The following is a 19,689-nucleotide window of genomic DNA, read 5'->3' on the forward strand; positions in this document are numbered from 1 at the left end:
AATTGTAAACATTCTAACACGAAAAATAAATTAAAAAGCAGCTCGTCCAAATCCAATCGTAATTTACCTTATCGTGCACCAGCAAAACTAGTGAAGCTTTAATGGCACTATTTAAACTCCTACGCCCGGTTCTGGAGGCAACGGAATTTGTGCGGTTGCCACAAGATGCCGTTCATCAGACAGATGACGATCTCGATGAGGTACCCGTTGATGTCGATGCGGCACTTGCCGGGCAAACCTCCTGCTTTCCGCTCCCGGGCTGAGTTCGGCACACAGCAACACCTTGTCAGATGTCGAGCATTCCCAGCACCACGGTGATGGACAAGATTACCACGTTCATGTTCGGGATCTGAAAATGGGAGAACAAAATTATTTAACAGGTTTTTTTTCCAAATGATTTAAAATTTCACAATCACTTACCTTACTTTTTGAGGTGTTTTCGTGGCCGCAAAATTAAACTTCTGACGTTTTGGCTGTCGGTGATCTGGTATGCTGTTATACACAGGAGCAGCTGTCAGAAAAGTCTGTACCATGGACAATTTACTGACAAATGCTACAGACTCTTCATCCCGAACATGTAATAGGGCTCTAAAGCCATTTTTTCAAGAACGGGTATTGCTGCGTTTTTTCCCTCAACGACTACGGTAGACGATTGACCCAATTCATTCTTAAGATTTTTTTTTGAAAAGGTCCAATAAGCTATTGTCTTCTATATGTGTATAGGACCTATTGAAAAAAAAACTCAGGATTTTGAAATCGTGATTTTTTTCTGGATGGTAAGGGTTAAAACAATCCACAGGCCCTGAATGATATTTGATAAAATAAAATTTATTTGATATTTTTCCATGGTTGCCTCAAAACCAAATTAAAATTAAGTTGTTTTATTTATAAATCTCATATTTTAAACCTTATATCTCTTGTTATTGGGCAATACAAAAACCTAAATTGTAAATCAAACATTGCTCAAATATGTAGTTTAGAGTGTCTCAAAGTTTATTCATAAGAAATTTGATAGATATTTACATAAATCTACCAATTTTCAGAAAATTTTCAAAATTGCAAAATTAAAAAATAGAAAATTGCCCTATAACCTCTACGAAATACTTTGATTCACACCGCAAAATGTAAGGAAAGATCTCATCTTTCATGATGCCAAATATGAGACTTGTCAATTTTTTGTATGTTTGGACAAACACATCGTGTATAAGATAATTCTAAGGCCTCTGCAAATTAATTTAAAGTTTTGGTCACCCAATCCCCTCAAAATTTACTCAAAAAATCGAGCGGCAAACAAAATTATTTCCTAAAAAAAATTAATGTTGATCGAAAAAAAACTTTATAAATAATATTTGTACCAGCCTTACTAAAGTTGTAACGCTCTATTAAAATATATCTGTAAACAAAATCCGTAACGTTTGAATCAAAACTGTTATACTGAAATAAACCCGACTGGAGTGGGTCAACTATAGTCTTCTCATCAAACGTGCCAAACTGGCCAGACTGACAGATTACATAAGATAAAAAAAAGTCATGGCAGTGCAGGACGGAAGGGAGTGGAAAAGTCGATGGCTTCGAAGACGATTCGGAAGTGGCAATTCGCGGGCGGAACTGATACGACATCCGGAGCGAGGATTGTCCGCCGAGGGTTCGCAGGAGAAGGCATTATACGTGATTATTTTGGAAGGAGGTTTGTTGTAAAGTGTTTTTTTTTTAAACAGAAATTCCCCTCCAGCCGCGGTTTCAACAAGTACACTCGCAACTGGGAGGACGAGGAAGTGTACTCCAAGTCGAACAACGTGAACAAGCACACACGTCCGCGCAAGTCTCTCCCACGGCCGGAGGAATTCCCCGAGCTGGGCGGTGGCGTCGGCGGCATGAACAACAGCAGTGGCAGCGTTGGCAAGCCGCGCTCTAGCCAAAACATGCGCCGCACCAGTCGGCAGTCCCGGTGAGCGATCGATGAGTGGACCGGTGGAGGTCGTCCGAGGCCGCCGGCTGACCGGCGTCGGGTTGATCACGATCGTGGTGGCATGGAGAGGGAGTACGATCAACAGGTGCAGCAGCACTATGGTCAGTATCGTGATGGTCGTAACGACGGAAGTCGGTACAGCTCGGACAGGATGGCGAACTATAATAACAAGAAGAAGCTGTTGAACCAGAGGAGTAGCAAGGAGAAGGATCGTAGAGGTAGTGATTGCAAGGTGACCACGTCACTGCAGTTCAAGAACCAGACCAGGAACAAGACCAACGATTGTGGTTTGCCGATGGTTGGTCCGGGTGGTGTTGCCGGAGGTCAGGTCGTGCACAGAAACAGTGCAGGAGCGCTGTCCGGAAGTGTCCAGAGCAATAAGATGAACAACGCAATTGTTTTACCAGTAGGTGGAGTTCCGGAGCGAATGTTGGACCAGCGACCGGTTAAGCAGCATCACTATTCGAACCAGCTCAGATGATTCCGCAGCAGCCTCCGCCGCATCTTCCCCAACAGCAGGCCCCGATCCAGCAGGCTCAACCGCAGCCGCAGCAGATCCAACAGCAGCAGCTCCATCAACAGCAATCGCCCTACGACGATCACTACGATTTGTACGGGGATTCGAAGATGCCATGTTCCCGTACAATCCGCCGGCAAACGCCACCATCCAGTCGGTCGAGATTGGAAAAAGGACATTCCCAAGTACCCGCCGCCGCAGGCGCAACACCTCAGCAAAGATCGTCAGCAGCCGCTTCCGGCAGGCTTGCCGGCAACCCACCCCGCCAGATCTTTGCGACGCCGCAGCAACAACAGCTGTACCAGTATTTATTTATTATTCTGTAATCACAATTTCTAAATACAGATATAATTTTCAAGATCTTTAAAATTTGGTGCTGCTCCTGACGGCACCCGCAAATGAACGCCTCAACTTACCAACTTGATAATTCCAATCGTAAACAATCGACGTGTTCGTCAATCGTAAACAATCGACATTTACTTCAATCTCCAATCACTAAACACACCACTTTTACAATTAGGAAATCTTCAAAACATTCCTGCACTCTTCCTCGGAAGCATCATGAATAATGAACTGTCATTGGCAATAACAATCTCTTTGAATTGAAATTTACGCTTTTAAAAACATTTACATTGAGCAAATTTTACATTTAATATTCAAATACATGCTTTTCAAATTTTAAAATTCAACATTTGACAGGAATAAAAAATCTATTCGCATGAGATTCATAAGATACGTTCAATCTAACTTTACATGAAGGCTCTTTAAATGCAATACAACTTTTTACAATGAATTTCATATTTACATTGAGCATGTTTACATTCAAAACATGGTTTCAGTGTTGGGTAAATTTACATTTTTTTTCTGTGTATTTAAGGAGACTGTTTACATTTTTACACAATGGGAAAAAAGGGACCCGCAGCCCCATGAATTAGATGCCGCTGAAATTTTAACTTGGAAATATGTGTTTATTATGTAAAAAAATCCGGGGAATCGAATGGTGATGGTTTCGTCTGCCGGAGATATTAGGAAAGGGTCCATTTTGCCCAAATATCCCCTAAAATGCAACCTTTTTATATTTTATGCTACATTCCGTGAAATACCGCAGGTTTTTAGACTTCAAAATAAGTGAACTTTATATAAAAAATCATGACAAATCGATTGGTGAAGGTTTCACGTGCCGGAGACACCGAGAAAGGTCTCATTTTGCCCCAATTAACCCTATATTCGATTTTTTCATCTAATTTGCTCCAAACTGTAAAGTGCCGCAGGTTTTCAGACTTCAAAATAAGTGAAATTTATGTAAAAAACCATGACAAATCGATTGGTGAAGGTTTCACGTACCGGAGACACCGAGAAAGGTCTCATTTTGACCCAATTAACCCTATATTCGATTTTTTCATCTAATTTGCTCCACACTGTAAAGTGCCGCAGGTTTTTAGACTTCAAAATAAGTGAACTTTATGTAAAAAACCATGACAAATCGATTGGTGAAGGTTTCACGTGCCGGAGACACCGAGAAAGGTCTTATTTTGCCCCAATTAACCCTATATTCGATTTTTTCATGTAATTTGCTCCATATCGTAAAGTGCCGCAGGTTTTCAGACTTCAAAATAAGTGAACTTTATGTAAAAAACTATGACAAATCGATTGGTGAAGGTTTCACGTGCCGGAGACACCGAGAAAGGTCTTATTTTGCCCCAATTAACCCTATATTCGATTTTGTCATCTAATTTGCTGCACACTGTAAAGTGCCGCAGGTTTTTAGACTTCAAAATAAGTGAACTTTATGTAAAAAACCATGACAAATCGATTGGTGAAGGTTTCACGTGCCGGAGACACCGAGAAAGGTCTTATTTTGCCCCAATTAACCCTATATTCGATTTTTTCATGTAATTTGCTCCACATCGTAAAGTGCCGCAGGTTTTCAGACTTCAAAATAAGTGAACTTTATGTAAAAAACTATGACAAATCGATTGGTGAAGGTTTCACGTGCCGGAGACACCGAGAAAGGTCTTATTTTGCCCCAATTAACCCTATATTCGATTTTTTTATGTAATTTGCTCCACATCGTAAAGTGCCGCAGTTTTTCAGACTTCAAAATAAGTGAACTTTATGTAAAAAACCATGACAAATCGATTGGTGAAGGTTTCACGTGCCGGAGACACCAGAAATAGGCCCGTTTGCCCCAAATGTGCCTTATATGGAAAAATGTGCATTTACTATCATTATTCATCAATGAAGACATAAACTTTGAAAAAAAACGGCCTTCGATGAAAAAATCGAATATAGGGATTTGTCATGGTTTTTTACATAAAGTTCACTTATTTTGAAGTCTGAAAACCTGCGGCACTTTACAGTGTAGAGCAAATTAGATGAAAAAATCGAATATAGGGTTAATTGGGGCAAAATAAGACCTTTCTCGGTGTTTCCGGCACGTGAAACCTTCACCAATCGATTTGTCATGGTTTTTTACATAAAGTTCACTTATTTTGAAGTCTGAAAACCTGCGGCACTTTACAGTGTAGAGCAAATTAGATGAAAAAATCGAATATAGGGTTAATTGGGGCAAAATAAGACCTTTCTCGGTGTCTCCGGCACGTGAAACCTTCACCAATCGATTTGTCATGGTTTTTTACATAAAGTTCACTTATTTTGAAGTCTAAAAACCTGCGGCACTTTACAGTGTAGAGCAAATTAGATGAAAAAATCGAATATAGGGTTAATTGGGGCAAAATGAGACCTTTCTCGGTGTCTCCGGCACGTGAAACCTTCACCAATCGATTTGTCATGATTTTTTACATAAAGTTCACTTATTTTGAAGTCTAAAAACCTGCGGTATTTCACGGAATGTAGCATAAAATATAAAAAGGTTGCATTTTAGGGGATATTTGGGCAAAATGGACCCTTTCCTAATTCCTAATCTCCGGCAGACGAAACCATCACCATTCAATTCCCCGGATTTTTTTACATAATAAACACATATTTCCAAGTTAAAATTTCAGCGGCATCTAATTCATGGGGCTGCGGGTCCCCTTTTTCCCAGTGTGCAGTGGAAGTCAACCTCACTCTCCAACATAACCCTTCACATCAGTATTGAGGGGACTTCTCCAACCTGGTGTCATAATGGATAAGACGTGATCCTCGGTGTGTTGATCATCAATGACCGCACAAAAGATGGAACCCGGAGATTTCGCGAGCGCGCGTCCGTTTCGGTTTTATCGGCCTGGACAGTGTAAGTCCTGTACACAGCAAAAAATCCGATGGTAAAATCGCATGCAAAAGCATGCACATCACCTTCGTCAAAATAAACACTTAATATTACACACTGCATGTACAATTTTTGCTAACACAAAAAAAAGTTGCAACCGACGGGATTCAAACCCAGCACCAACAGTAAGGACTGGCGACTTAGCCCACTCGGCCATCAGACCGATGTAAAGGTGAAAGGATAAACGCATATATCAGCTTGACATTTCGGTCAAGTAGGTTTCCCATACTGATGGGCTACATATTTCAGGGTGTAAAATCACATGAAATTGCATAAAATAATGCAATATTTATTTTACACCCAGGCCTTTTACACGCAGCTGGATTACTACTTTTTTAGCTGTGATGGCATTTGCCTACATCCATCCGTTATAAGAGCACCTCTGTCGTCTGGCGCCTCATCGCGCCGTCAACGCCAAGGACGAATACCCAGATTTGTCATGGTTTTTTACATAAAGTTCACTTATTTTGAAGTCTGAAAACCTGCGGCACTTTACAGTGTAGAGCAAATTAGATGAAAAAATCGAATATAGGGTTAATTGGGGCAAAATAAGACCTTTTTCGGTGTTTCCGGCACGTGAAACCTTCACCAATCGATTTGTCATGGTTTTTTACATAAAGTTCACTTATTTTGAAGTCTGAAAACCTGCGGCACTTTACAGTGTAGAGCAAATTAGATGAAAAAATCGAATATAGGGTTAATTGGGGCAAAATAAGACCTTTCTCGGTGTCTCCGGCACGTGAAACCTTCACCAATCGATTTGTCATGGTTTTTTACATAAAGTTCACTTATTTTGAAGTCTAAAAACCTGCGGCACTTTACAGTGTAGAGCAAATTAGATGAAAAAATCGAATATAGGGTTAATTGGGGCAAAATGAGACCTTTCTCGGTGTCTCCGGCACGTGAAACCTTCACCAATCGATTTGTCATGATTTTTTACATAAAGTTCACTTATTTTGAAGTCTAAAAACCTGCGGTATTTCACGGAATGTAGCATAAAATATAAAAAGGTTGCATTTTAGGGGATATTTGGGCAAAATGGACCCTTTCCTAATTCCTAATCTCCGGCAGACGAAACCATCACCATTCAATTCCCCGGATTTTTTTACATAATAAACACATATTTCCAAGTTAAAATTTCAGCGGCATCTAATTCATGGGGCTGCGGGTCCCTTTTTTCCCAGTGTGCAGTGGAAGTCAACCTCACTCTCCAACATAACCCTTCACATCAGTATTGAGGGGACTTCTCCAACCTGGTGTCATAATGGATAAGACGTGATCCTCGGTGTGTTGATCATCAATGACCGCACAAAAGATGGAACCCGGAGATTTCGCGAGCGCGCGTCCGTTTCGGTTTTATCGGCCTGGACAGTGTAAGTCCTGTACACAGCAAAAAATCCGATGGTAAAATCGCATGCAAAAGCATGCACATCACCTTCGTCAAAATAAACACTTAATATTACACACTGCATGTACAATTTTTGCTAACACAAAAAAGTTGCAACCGACGGGATTCAAACCCAGCACCAACAGTAAGGACTGGCGACTTAGCCCACTCGGCCATCAGACCGATGTAAAGGTGAAAGGATAAACGCATATATCAGCTTGACATTTCGGTCAAGTAGGTTTCCCATACTGATGGGCTACATATTTCAGGGTGTAAAATCACATGAAATTGCATAAAATAATGCAATATTTATTTTACACCCAGGCCTTTTACACGCAGCTGGATTACTACTTTTTTAGCTGTGATGGCATTTGCCTACATCCATCCGTTATAAGAGCACCTCTGTCGTCTGGCGCCTCATCGCGCCGTCAACGCCAAGGACGGATACCCAGAAGCCACTCGCCTCCGACGCCAAGGAGGGCAAGCCCGCCCTCTCAGCATGCTCGGATCAGACGCTGGGGCTGCCGATTCAACAAAGAAGGAAGATTTCTGCGTGAAACGAATCCAACAGCTGGTCGTCCATCCACATCCGGCACGGAAGTCTAAGTCCTCTTTAGATTGGATCCTGAAACACAAAGGATGAGTAGAATTTTCGTAACATGGCCCGACATTCCAAAAATAGAAATCAAAACATATACAGTTTACATACCTTGACAACCCTTGGAAACGACACAACTGTGATGAAAAATCACTGTGATAAAAAGTTGCTGTGATGAAAATAACTGCGCAAGACTCTAGTAAAGTGCAAAATGCGCAATAATGTCAATGGTTTTTTTTATTGTAAATTATATTTCTAGAGTTTTTTTTTAAACATATGAAAGACAATAGCTGAAAGGACCTTTTAAAAAAAAACTTTGGATTTTATTTCGACAGTAATTAAAAAGAATGTCTTGCAAATGCAAACTTTAGCGTTCCGTACGTTCCGGTGGTTCATAACTGCAAGAGCTTACGAAGTTCTTTGGATCGGTCTTTCGCCAGCACTCAAACTCAGCTACAGGGACGATTTTTTCGCCGGTACAGACACTTGGCAACAGGAATGTTTTTTAGGTTCTCCAACTGTTAAATTATTAGCTGTGGTGCGTTTCTGGGGAACGACCGAAAAGAATCGATGACAAAAGGGGAAATGCCACGTGATTAGGGATAGCCACCGAGCGGAGATCCCCAGCGAAAAAAAATAGTATAGCTTTTATCCTGCGAGAAATCCCGATAAGCTCTTCCAGCTCTGAACCTCCGAAGCACTCAAGCTTGCGAAATTGAAACAAATCAACTTTCATTTATTTTTTTCAGTAAAGAGCATTTAAAGGACGTGCAGATGAACAATTCAAAGCATTTTTTATTTTGATTGTTCGTAAATTGATTGAGAACCGATTAAAAAACCGCTTTGTTAACAACTGGCGCTAAGGACCTTTTGAAAAATAACCCGAGAAATGTCAAATAAAATTGCGCCCGCGATCCGTCACTGCAAATGACAGCGTGTCAAAAAAATGCGCACCTCATTTAGTTTGCAGACTTTTTAGTTCCCCGTTTGGCCTGATGATGGCACTGTCGGCAGTGTCGCCAAGCGATTATATGGGAAGAGCAACGAGTTGTAATTCTACCTATACCTATTCTATGGTTAACTCCTACCTGACCGGAAGAACTATTTTCTGTTACCTCGGGTGTTCCACAGGGAAGTCATTTAGGGCCGTTTCTTTTCCTGTTGTATATCAATGATGTCAATTTCCTGCTTCGCTGTCCTAAACTATGCTACGCTGACGATTTTAAATTGTTTTAATTAAGAGACCTACTGACATGAAAGATTTGCAAGCTCAGGTTGATTTATTTGCTGACTGGTGCCGCTTGAATCAGATGGTTCTCAATCCTTCTAAATGTTCGACAATTACATTCACCCGTAAACGCTGCCCAACGTTTTTCAGTTACAAAATTCTTGGTAACCATCTTACTCGTGACTTTTTTTTTGTCAAGGATTTAGGCGTGTTGTTGGAATAGAAGCTTTCTTTTAAAAACCACATTTCCTATTTGTGCTCGAAGGCTTCTAAACAGCTAGGAATAATTTTTTGAATGACCAAATATTTTCGCGACGTCAATTGCCTACAAATTCTCTATCTTTCCTTAGTTCGCTTCACCCTAGAGTACGGTTCAGTTGTGTGGGCTCCATATTATCATAATAACATTGGACGAATCGAAGCGATTCAACGTAAATTTATAAGATTTGCTTTAAGACATCTTGGTGAGTGTCCAAATTACGAAACTCGTTGCTCTATGCTCCACCTTGCTCCTTTGAGTGTTCGTAGAGAAGCTGCTAAAGCCTTTTTTGTTGCTGACCTTTTCCGATCAAACATCAACTGTCCTTTTCGTACGAGTGAACTGAACGTCAACATTAGACGCCAGGTGCTTCGCTCACACTCTTTTCTCGTAATACCTGGAGCCCGTACAAATTATGCCTTCAATGAACCAGTCTCTAGTATGTGCAGGGTTTTTGAACGTTGTTGAACGTTAACGTTCGTTTGATGGCTAGTTCGGCACTGAGTGCCGCACTCAGAGCTGTCAAAGTGTTTCTTTGAAGAAACTCGCGCTAGTTCCGCACGAGTTTCGTCGCCATCGTGGAACTGAAACTCTAGTGCCACATTCGATATTTTTTTTCAGTTTCATGCGTGTTCCACGTACACTAACAAATGACGTTCGTTTGAACCGAAACTGGCACCGACGAGTGCGGCACTCAGTACCGCACCGGCTCTTCAAACGAACGTACCACGAGTGCCGCACTAGTCGGTGCCAGTTACGGATCAAACGAACGTCATTTGTTAGTGTGCTTGGAAATCACATGAAACTGAAAAATTATCGAGTGCGGCACTAGAATTTCAGTCTCAAGATGGCGACGAAACTCGTGCGGAACTAGCGCGAGTTTCTTCAAAAAAACACGTTGACAGTTCTGAATGCGGCACTCAGTGCCGAACTAGCCATCAAACGAACGTACCATTAGTTTGCAGACTTTTTAGTTCCTCGTTAGGCCTGATGATGGCGCTGTCGGCAGTGTCGCCAAGCGATTATATGGAGCGAGCAACGAGTGGTAATTCTACCCAGTTAACTCAATCCGAAATTGTATACGATTCTAATTAGGTTCTGTTTCAGAATTCGGATTGATTTGACTGGGTACCTTTACCTATTCTATTGGTACGTTCGTTTGATGGCTAGTGCCACACTGAGTGCCGCACTCAGAGCTGTCAAAGTGTTTCTTTGAAGAAACTCGCGCTAGTTCCGCACGAGTTTCGCCGCCATCTTGGAACTGAAACTCTAGTGCCGCACTCGATATTTTTTCAGTTTCATGCAGAGTCTCGGCCCGAGAACAAAAGCAGCGAACCGGAGATTGGCAATGACGTTTTGGAATTTTGACAGTTTGGAACGCATGAATTACCCCATTATCGGTTTCCCGCATGGGTGATGTGGAAATTGTTGCACATGGCTGAAGTTGGGAATTTTGCAACTTATTTTAATTTATGCTAAATTTCAAAATTTAAACACGAATCTACAGCGAATCGATGTGAGAACTAAAGATACACTAAAGCCACGATGATTTGATGTGCAATCGTGATCAGAATCGCGATAAAAGAGGTTTAAATTGAAAAATAATAATAAAACAAATTTTGGTCTAGAATTTAACGAAACTTTGTCTGTTTTGTAAGACTTAAGAGACCACCGGAGCGGGGAACTTGATGATTTTCACTCTTTTGGGAACCACTGCTAGGGAGCGGAAATTCCATTGCTACTCTGATGACTTTGAAAATATTCCAGTACGCAACAGCAGGACGCTCATTTAGCAAGACGCATTTTTTCCTAAATCATAGCCTACCTGAAAACAACTTGCGCGCACATGGCACATCACACGTGGTGATTACAGATTGTCAAGGGAAACAGTTTGACCAATGTTTGACGGATCCAAATGCGCTGGACACCAACCACCCTTTGCGCCCAGCAGAACTGGCAGTATTGCAAGGGCGAAACATACGTTGCCAGTGCCGATTTATTATGCATCGACCAATCTGTTTCCTTTGACAATCTGTTGTTGTGGTGGTTTGAGTGAAGGCTATATTTGTGTTTCCAAATGATTTCTTTTTTGAATCTAAAACTGAATTATGACAAAATAAGTAAAATATATATGAATGATAAGCGGAGCTCGCATGATTGGGAGACAGAAAAGGTTATGCATTCTTGTAACGTACCATCATTAGGGGTGACATTGGGTCTGGAGGGTGAGATAGGGTCATACAAATTTCAGCATTTCTGTATGACCCAATCTCACCCCCAGACCCAATGTCACCCCTGATGACGGTATCTCAGTTTTTCAATAGGTTAGTCGATTGACAAGGGAATATCGTAAAAAATATGAAATCCAACATCTTTTCTAGAGTACTTTGTCAAAACAATGCTCCATGGGTTTCCTATGTACGTACACTCAAAAAAATGAGTTCGCGTAAACGTGAACAGCGTTCATGCCTACGGGAACCAGGAAGAAAACTGTTCACTTTCATGGTGCAATGCACTATTTCTTCCTGGTTCCCGTTGGCATGAATGCTGTTCACGTTTACGCGAACTCATTTTTTGAGTGTAGGACATGTTGAAAAAATAAAATAAAATAAAAATAGCGTGATATAATGGTATAACCAAAAGTATATTTTCCATGTAAATTTGCAGGTACATAGGTTTTTTTTTCTGACGAATTATAAGTGAATTGAAGGCATTCGTAAACCAATTTGAATACTCAACCAAATTTGACTCCGAATGTGGTATCCAAAATTCCGTGTGTTGGAGGCCGTAGGGGGAGAGGGGGTAATATGCACCCCCGGGGCAAAATGCACCGCCTGCTTTTCTCGGTATTTGGAAGAATTTTCGGGGGAAAAAATCATAGAAATAGGAAGCTTAACATTGCTAAACCATGCTGGAAAAATTTGAGCATCGCATTATAAAAACAGCTTAAGTTATTTGCAAAACTTTAAAATGTTGTGTTTTCATCTAATTTTCATTGAACTTTCATTATGATTTTTGGACAATATAAAAAGCATTTATAGATATTGTAAGTGTTGAGGTATATAGTTTTTGCCATAATCTTCATTATTCTGTAGATAGATGAGTCCAAAAACATCAAAAAATGCATTTTTAATTAAATTTTCTGCAAAAAGCGTGGTCGGGGCAAAATGCACCGCTGTGAAGCTCCTTTGTAAAAACAGCGGTGTCATCTAGTGGTGACTAGTGAAAACTTGTTTTTCCGGTGCATTTTGCCCCATGTTGTCGTGCATTTTGCCCCGTTGTTGTAGTGCATTTTGCCCCAATGTTGCGGTGCATATTGCCCCGCATGGTTGTTTGAAATGAATCAAAAATGTTTTTAGAAATTTGATATTTTCGAACAATTTTGAGGTTTTTAAAGACTTTTTTCACATGGATGACGAAGAATAATAGTTGTTTTAGAACATCGAACAAAATTCGTCCACAGTAATGCTGTAACGGTTGAGAAATCACAGTTTTGCCTTAGGGGGTGCATATTACCCCCTCTCCCCCTAATACTTTTCCAACATGCATAAAAGAAATGAGAGGAACCATGCGACGGTAGTATTTACATTGCTTTTCTGAGAGACCAATAATTTCAAATATTATTTCAAACAACATAAAATTTCTATAATACGCTTTGAAATTTAGAATACTTTCAAAAATCTTTGATAACTATTTTTTTATCATTCATGAAAATTTCATCAATATTTTTTGAAGCAAAAGTGAAAAATACAGTTGCATGAAAAACAGCTCTGGACTATTTTGATGAAGACCCAACAACCAACTGTAACAATTATAGTATCCTGCTCACTCGTTTTTTACCGTTCCTTGGTGTGAGCAGGATTCTATGATTGTTTACTGTTTGTATTTGGGTCTTTATGTAATATCCAAAATTATTTTTCATTTGAAAACGCATTGAGCGATGTTGGCAGTGGGTCCATATTTGAAGAAGCAAAAAGTATTCTTCAACTCGCAGTAAGTCAGCGCCATTCGAGAGAATAAAGAACACTATCTGGTAGTATAAAGGTACTGTGAACGGATACAGAGGATAAACCCAGAGATTTCCAAGAACGTAATTCTCATGGGTTCATTTTCGAAAAAAGTTCACCTACACTCACAGGAAAAAAATGTATCAAAATCTGTCAAAGTGGATTTGCTACAACAAATGTTACCTTTTATAACAGATTTTGCATCAAGCTCGTATAACAAGTACACCCAAACGGCGGTGACATGATTTTTTGCATGGCTGCATAAAAGTATATCAGAATCTGCATAGGGACGTGGCGTTACATCGTGCTGCCACCTGTTTTTTTTAAGCGCAAGAGTGTAAAAGTGCTGAGTCATCGTCTAAAAATAGACGGCGTCCTATCTCGCCCAGCAAAATGAAGTCGATAAAGTAGTCGGCTTCGATGAGAAAAAGTGGAAAATGTGGTCTAAAAATAGCGACGCCATCTCCCTATGAAATCTGTCCTCATGCATTTTTTGCAGTTATCGACATTATCGACTGCAGTTCTCCTGCAGTTCTCTCCATACGGTCAACTGTTCACACTTTTTGCCACAATTTTTTTAGAACTAGTTTTCTCGAAATGTCAAAGTATTTATGAAAAAACAAAAACAAAAACAAAAACAAAAACAAAAACAAAAACAAAAACAAAAACAAAAACAAAAACATAAACAAAAACAAAAACAAAAACAAAAACAAAAACAAAAACAAAAACAAAAACAAAAACAAAAACAAAAACAAAAACAAAAACAAAAACAAAAACAAAAACAAAAACAAAAACAAAAACAAAAACAAAAACAAAAACAAAAACAAAAACAAAAACAAAAACAAAAACAAAAACAAAAACAAAAACAAAACAAAAACAAAAACAAAAACAAAAACAAAAACAAAAACAAAAACAAAAACAAAAACAAAAACAAAAACAAAAACAAAAACAAAAACAAAAACAAAAACAAAAACAAAAACAAAAACAAAAACAAAAACAAAAACAAAAACAAAAACAAAAACAAAACAAAAACAAAAACAAAACAAAAACAAAAACAAAAACAAAAACAAAAACAAAAACAAAAACAAAAACAAAAACAAAACAAAAACAAAAACAAAAACAAAAACAAAAACAAAAACAAAAACAAAAACAAAAACAAAAACAAAAACAAAAACAAAAACAAAAACAAAAACAAAAACAAAAACAAAAACAAAAACAAAAACAAAAACAAAAACAAAAACAAAAACAAAAACAAAAACAAAAACAAAAACAAAAACAAAAACAAAAACAAAACAAAAACAAAAACAAAAACAAAAACAAAAACAAAAACAAAAACAAAAACAAAAACAAAAACAAAAACAAAAACAAAAACAAAAACAAAAACAAAAACAAAAACAAAAACAAAAACAAAAACAAAAACAAAACAAAAACAAAAACAAAAACAAAAACAAAAACAAAAACAAAAACAAAACAAAAACAAAAACAAAAACAAAAACAAAAACAAAAACAAAAACAAAACAAAAACAAAAACAAAAACAAAAACAAAAACAAAACAAAAACAAAAACAAAAACAAAAACAAAAACAAAAACAAAAACAAAAACAAAACAAAAACAAAAACAAAAACAAAAACAAAAACAAAAACAAAAACAAAAACAAAAACAAAAACAAAAACAAAAACAAAAACAAAAACAAAAACAAAAACAAAAACAAAACAAAAACAAAAACAAAAACAAAAACAAAAACAAAAACAAAAACAAAAACAAAAACAAAAACAAAAACAAAAACAAAAACAAAAACAAAAACAAAAACAAAAACAAAAACAAAAACAAAAACAAAAACAAAAACAAAAACAAAAACAAAAACAAAAACAAAAACAAAAACAAAAACAAAAACAAAAACAAAAACAAAAACAAAAACAAAAACAAAAACAAAAACAAAAACAAAAACAAAAACAAAAACAAAAACAAAAACAAAAACAAAAACAAAAACAAAAACAAAAACAAAAACAAAACAAAAACAAAAACAAAAACAAAAACAAAAACAAAAACAAAAACAAAAACAAAAACAAAAACAAAAACAAAAACAAAAACAAAAACAAAAACAAAAACAAAAACAAAAACAAAAACAAAAACAAAAACAAAAACAAAAACAAAAACAAAAACAAAAACAAAAACAAAAACAAAAACAAAAACAAAAACAAAAACAAAAACAAAAACAAAAACAAAAACAAAAACAAAAACAAAAACAAAACAAAAACAAAAACAAAAACAAAAACAAAAACAAAACAAAAACAAAAACAAAAACAAAAACAAAAACAAAAACAAAAACAAAAACAAAAACAAAAACAAAAACAAAAACAAAAACAAAAACAAAAACAAAAACAAAAACAAAAACAAAAACAAAAAAACAAAAACAAAAACAAAAACAAAAACAAAAACAAAAACAAAAACAAAAACAAAAACAAAAACAAAAACAAAAACAAAAACAAAAACAAAAACAAAAACAAAAACAAAAACAAAACAAAAACAAAAACAAAAACAAAAACAAAAACAAAAACAAAAACAAAAACAAAAACAAAAACAAAAACAAAAACAAAAACAAAAACAAAAACAAAAACAAAAACAAAAACAAAAACAAAAACAAAAACAAAAACAAAAACAAAAACAAAAACAAAAACAAAAACAAAAACAAAAACAAAAACAAAAACAAAAACAAAAACAAAAACAAAAACAAAAACAAAAACAAAAACAAAAACAAAAACAAAAACAAAAACAAAAACAAAAACAAAAACAAAAACAAAAACAAAAACAAAAACAACGACTCCAGGCTTGGTTTGGTGTTGTTTGTACGCATTCTGGTGGTGTAGTGGTAAGATTGCATGCCTCTCACCCCAGTTGGACTGGGTTCGATCCCAGACGGTCCCGGTGGCATTATTCGAGACGAGATTTGTCTGATCGCGCCTTCCGGTGGACGGGGAAGTAAATGTTGACCCCGGTCTAACCTAGAGGTTAGGTCGATCGCTCAATCCAGGCGTAGGAGTCGTCTCCCTGGGTCCTGTCTTGGTAGAGTCGCTGGTCGGCAGTTGGAATAATTTCATATTTCGTAATATTCCGGGTTTCACCTGGAAACCTGGATCCGGCTCCGGAATTGCCAGATCGGTCCAAAAATGATCGCCAGTAAAATGTACTCTTATTGAAAGATAAAACGTGTTCCACGAATAACATCATATGTGGCCGTATTCCGAGTTCTACCGGGAACTTAATGTGGCCGGATCTACCCAAAATTTGTCTTGAATATAATCTATAAATTTGAACATTCATTTAGATATGAATATGGCAATAACAGGCCCGTGATACTGACGTAGCTTGCTGAAGCCGCCACCAAATGTTTGGTGGCGCTGTTTCGGGAATAACATTTCAGAGGGTCACAAATCAAAATATAATAAGCCTTATTTAATTTTTTGGAAAATAATCCTGTAGCTGCTCATATTGATTCTTTTCATTAAAATAAACCATAAATGCCGCCAACAACAATGTTTAGCATCAGGTCTCAGGCAAAGCTTCCCAGCAGGTGTCTTTTTCAAATCCTCTGAAATGTCTTCCGCAAATTCTTATTTGGCCAATGAACTTACAGATCATCATAATGTTAATTTAAATCTACAATTTGAGGCGGTTGAGCTCAACCATGTTGTTGGGAAACCTTAAGAGCGAGTCCACGAACAGTGGGGCTTTACAAAAAAATCATGTTTTTGAGTCAAACAAACCAACTTCTATGGTACCCCGTGGTTTGAATGTGTTGGTAAATTTTCGACAAGAAAGCCAGAACAGCTGTTTTTAGACATAAAAGTTCAAATTTAGAAACTAATTTTGTTGTTTTGTGTCTATTCCTACTGAAACAAATAAAAAAAATATTCAAATATTGTGCAAAAACATTGCTAAAATCACTTCTCAATTCACCCCATGTGTCTCGATTTGCCCCGGATAATGGTACCGTAAACCGGGGTGACTTTGATAGGATTTCAATTTGTTTTTAGAATATTTTCCAACAGGTAAGGTTTTTCTCAAGATTATTATTTTTAAAACATGTACTGGGGTAGGCCACACAAAGTCCATGCACTATTTTGGAAAAAAAAGTTTTTTCAATAGTGTTAAGAAAAATAGTTACGTTAAAAATTCTTAGTTTTAATTGCGGGGTGACTTTGATAGTCATAGTTTTTCTTGTTAAAATCATATTTAAGATGTTCAAACTTTATTTGTACGTTAAATGTACCATCACTGAAGTAGCTGATATAGTTTGTGAGAAAAAAAAAAAAATCAATGTTTATGTTAAGTTAACTACGTGTATAAGCTTTTTAACAAAATACATATAAATTTTAGGTAAAATTGTTAAAAAGTCGGAATTTTGCCTGAAATTAGTTAAAACTAGTTTTGTTTATAAAATTATCGATTTATATTGCATTTTATACTGAATTCGAAGCACGAATCACAAGTTTTCACATTTTACATGAAATTTGTTCAACTGAAAATGTCTATAAATTTTGAGATTTTTTTTTTTAACTGTGTTTCATAAACAAATATTATTTATTATTTACGAACTTATTTAACCTTCTCCTAGTGGAATATTGTCCCAAGAATCCGAAAATGCATTCCGTTGTCCGATTAAAAATCATGATCATTGAAAAAATCATGACACTTTGAGAAGTTTAAAATAATGACTTCCATCAACATTTTCTTAACTATAGTTAACTAACTTTATAAACCTTTCAAAAATTTATGAAAAGTGCTTCTTGAGGTACTTTGAACACTTCTCTACCACGGTCAGTATGTTTCTGAACCATTCCTTACGTATTTTAATTGTACTCTTCATTTTGCGGAAAAATCGCAAACCTATCAAAGTCACCCCGGCTATCAAAGTCACCCCGTTTTACGGTAAACATTTAATTTCATTTTAACTAACGAAACAAAAATAAAGAAAAAAAAATATTTTCGTCCTTTCGATTTTGCGCCCTTTTCGTCATGTTACTCCCCATAATTTTGACACTAGACACCAAAACTTTGGTACTTTTTAGGCTTCAGTGACATTGTATGCAGATGACAGCCGAAGCATCCCCGTGGGCAATAATTATCAAAAAATGTTTCGATGTTCTGTCAAGGCAAATCGTAAAACGTAATAAAATTGCTTTTTGATTCTGTTACAATTCTGCAGCGTTCGCAAGTAGCCCAATTACCCAAGATTTGATTCAGTACACGATCCCAAGACTAGACCTTAGAGGTAGTCTCTAATCCTCAGTTCTCTGTCCACGGCACCAACAATCGCTCTTTTGTTGACAGAAAAAAGACAGACAAAACGACAGAATCCTAATCCCCATCTTGTATCGCCCAGCCTCCTGGCAGTAGATGATCTCTCACCGACTTGGAATGGAACGTGGAGTGCTGGTTTGAGGTTCAAGTACTCGGCACTTGGTCACCCGATCGACAGAGGTGCACTCCTCGTTGGTGGCAAGCGTGGTCAATCAACAACCGTCTGTAAGCAAAAAATGTATCTCCTGGCAAAACGTTCCCCCCGTATGCTGGCCTTAGCACAAAGTCCCCTGCTGGACGCAACCCCTCGCTAGGTTGTGATCCAGGATGAGGTTGAAGTCAGCGTGCTTGAAGCGCCAACCCAGCTTCGGTCACGTGTTGGTGATGGATTTACGAGTCCCAAGCTCGTTGGTGACTTTCGTTGATCTGCTTGCTTGCTGGGTGTTGTCGTGCTCCGGGTAGCAGTGAGGCGCGACCTGTTACGGGAAGGAATGAGTTTTCCTGAGGTTTCACGGTTGAGTTCTGGTGGGTTCTACGGTTCATGTCTCACTTCTTCCGTGCACGCCAAGATACGGAGTTTGATTCCAAGCGGGGGCCTGCGTGCACCAGGGGACTGTGTGCTAAGGCCAAACTTACGGCGTATTGACCAGCGTTTCCGAAGGTCGCGAACAAAATCCGTTACAATACCTAAAACCAATTCAAACCACTTTGGAAAAAAACAATCTGAACGTAAACACACGAGAAGTAAAACAAATGTGATGCATCCATGGTTACTGCGTCACGACGCCACCCGTTGCCAGAGGGGAAATCAACAACAAACAGTGGTTCTCAAATGGTGGAGTCAATGTATGAAAAAATGAAATCTTCCTTCGTTTGAACAGCTTTTTCTGCAACGCGGTTGAATGAATCAGAATTTTTATTTCGTCTGTTCCTCCGTAAGATTTTGACGATTCTAAAAAGCCTATACATGCCAGTAAAAAAATGAACCGATTTGCAGACACCTACATTTTACTCCAATTCAACCAAAAAATAGCGCAATTTTCCCAATTTCAACAACAGGTTTCAAAAAGAAAGAATGTTCAAATCTCTAGATGGAACCTTTCTACATGTTCAAAATTGATCAATTTAGGAGACCCGAAGATTTCAAAGCAT

General features: G+C 37.5%; 2 protein-coding genes across 3 annotated transcripts in view; both read left to right on the forward strand.

The window, feature by feature from the left end:
- The window catches only part of LOC119766572 (26S proteasome regulatory subunit 6A-B-like), a 323,195-nt gene that overhangs the window by 66,938 nt on the left and 236,568 nt on the right, over positions 1-19,689 (forward strand). The gene's annotated exons all lie outside the window — the stretch shown is intronic.
- On the forward strand, positions 2,447-2,812 carry LOC6038520 (glutenin, low molecular weight subunit). Its single transcript, XM_001848259.2, has one exon. It carries the CDS (start codon positions 2,447-2,449, stop codon positions 2,810-2,812), a length of 366 nt encoding a protein of 121 aa, XP_001848311.2.

The sequence above is a fragment of the Culex quinquefasciatus genome, chromosome 2 (assembly GCF_015732765.1).
Source record: "Culex quinquefasciatus strain JHB chromosome 2, VPISU_Cqui_1.0_pri_paternal, whole genome shotgun sequence".
In the NCBI taxonomy this organism is placed as follows: Eukaryota; Metazoa; Arthropoda; class Insecta; order Diptera; family Culicidae; genus Culex; species Culex quinquefasciatus.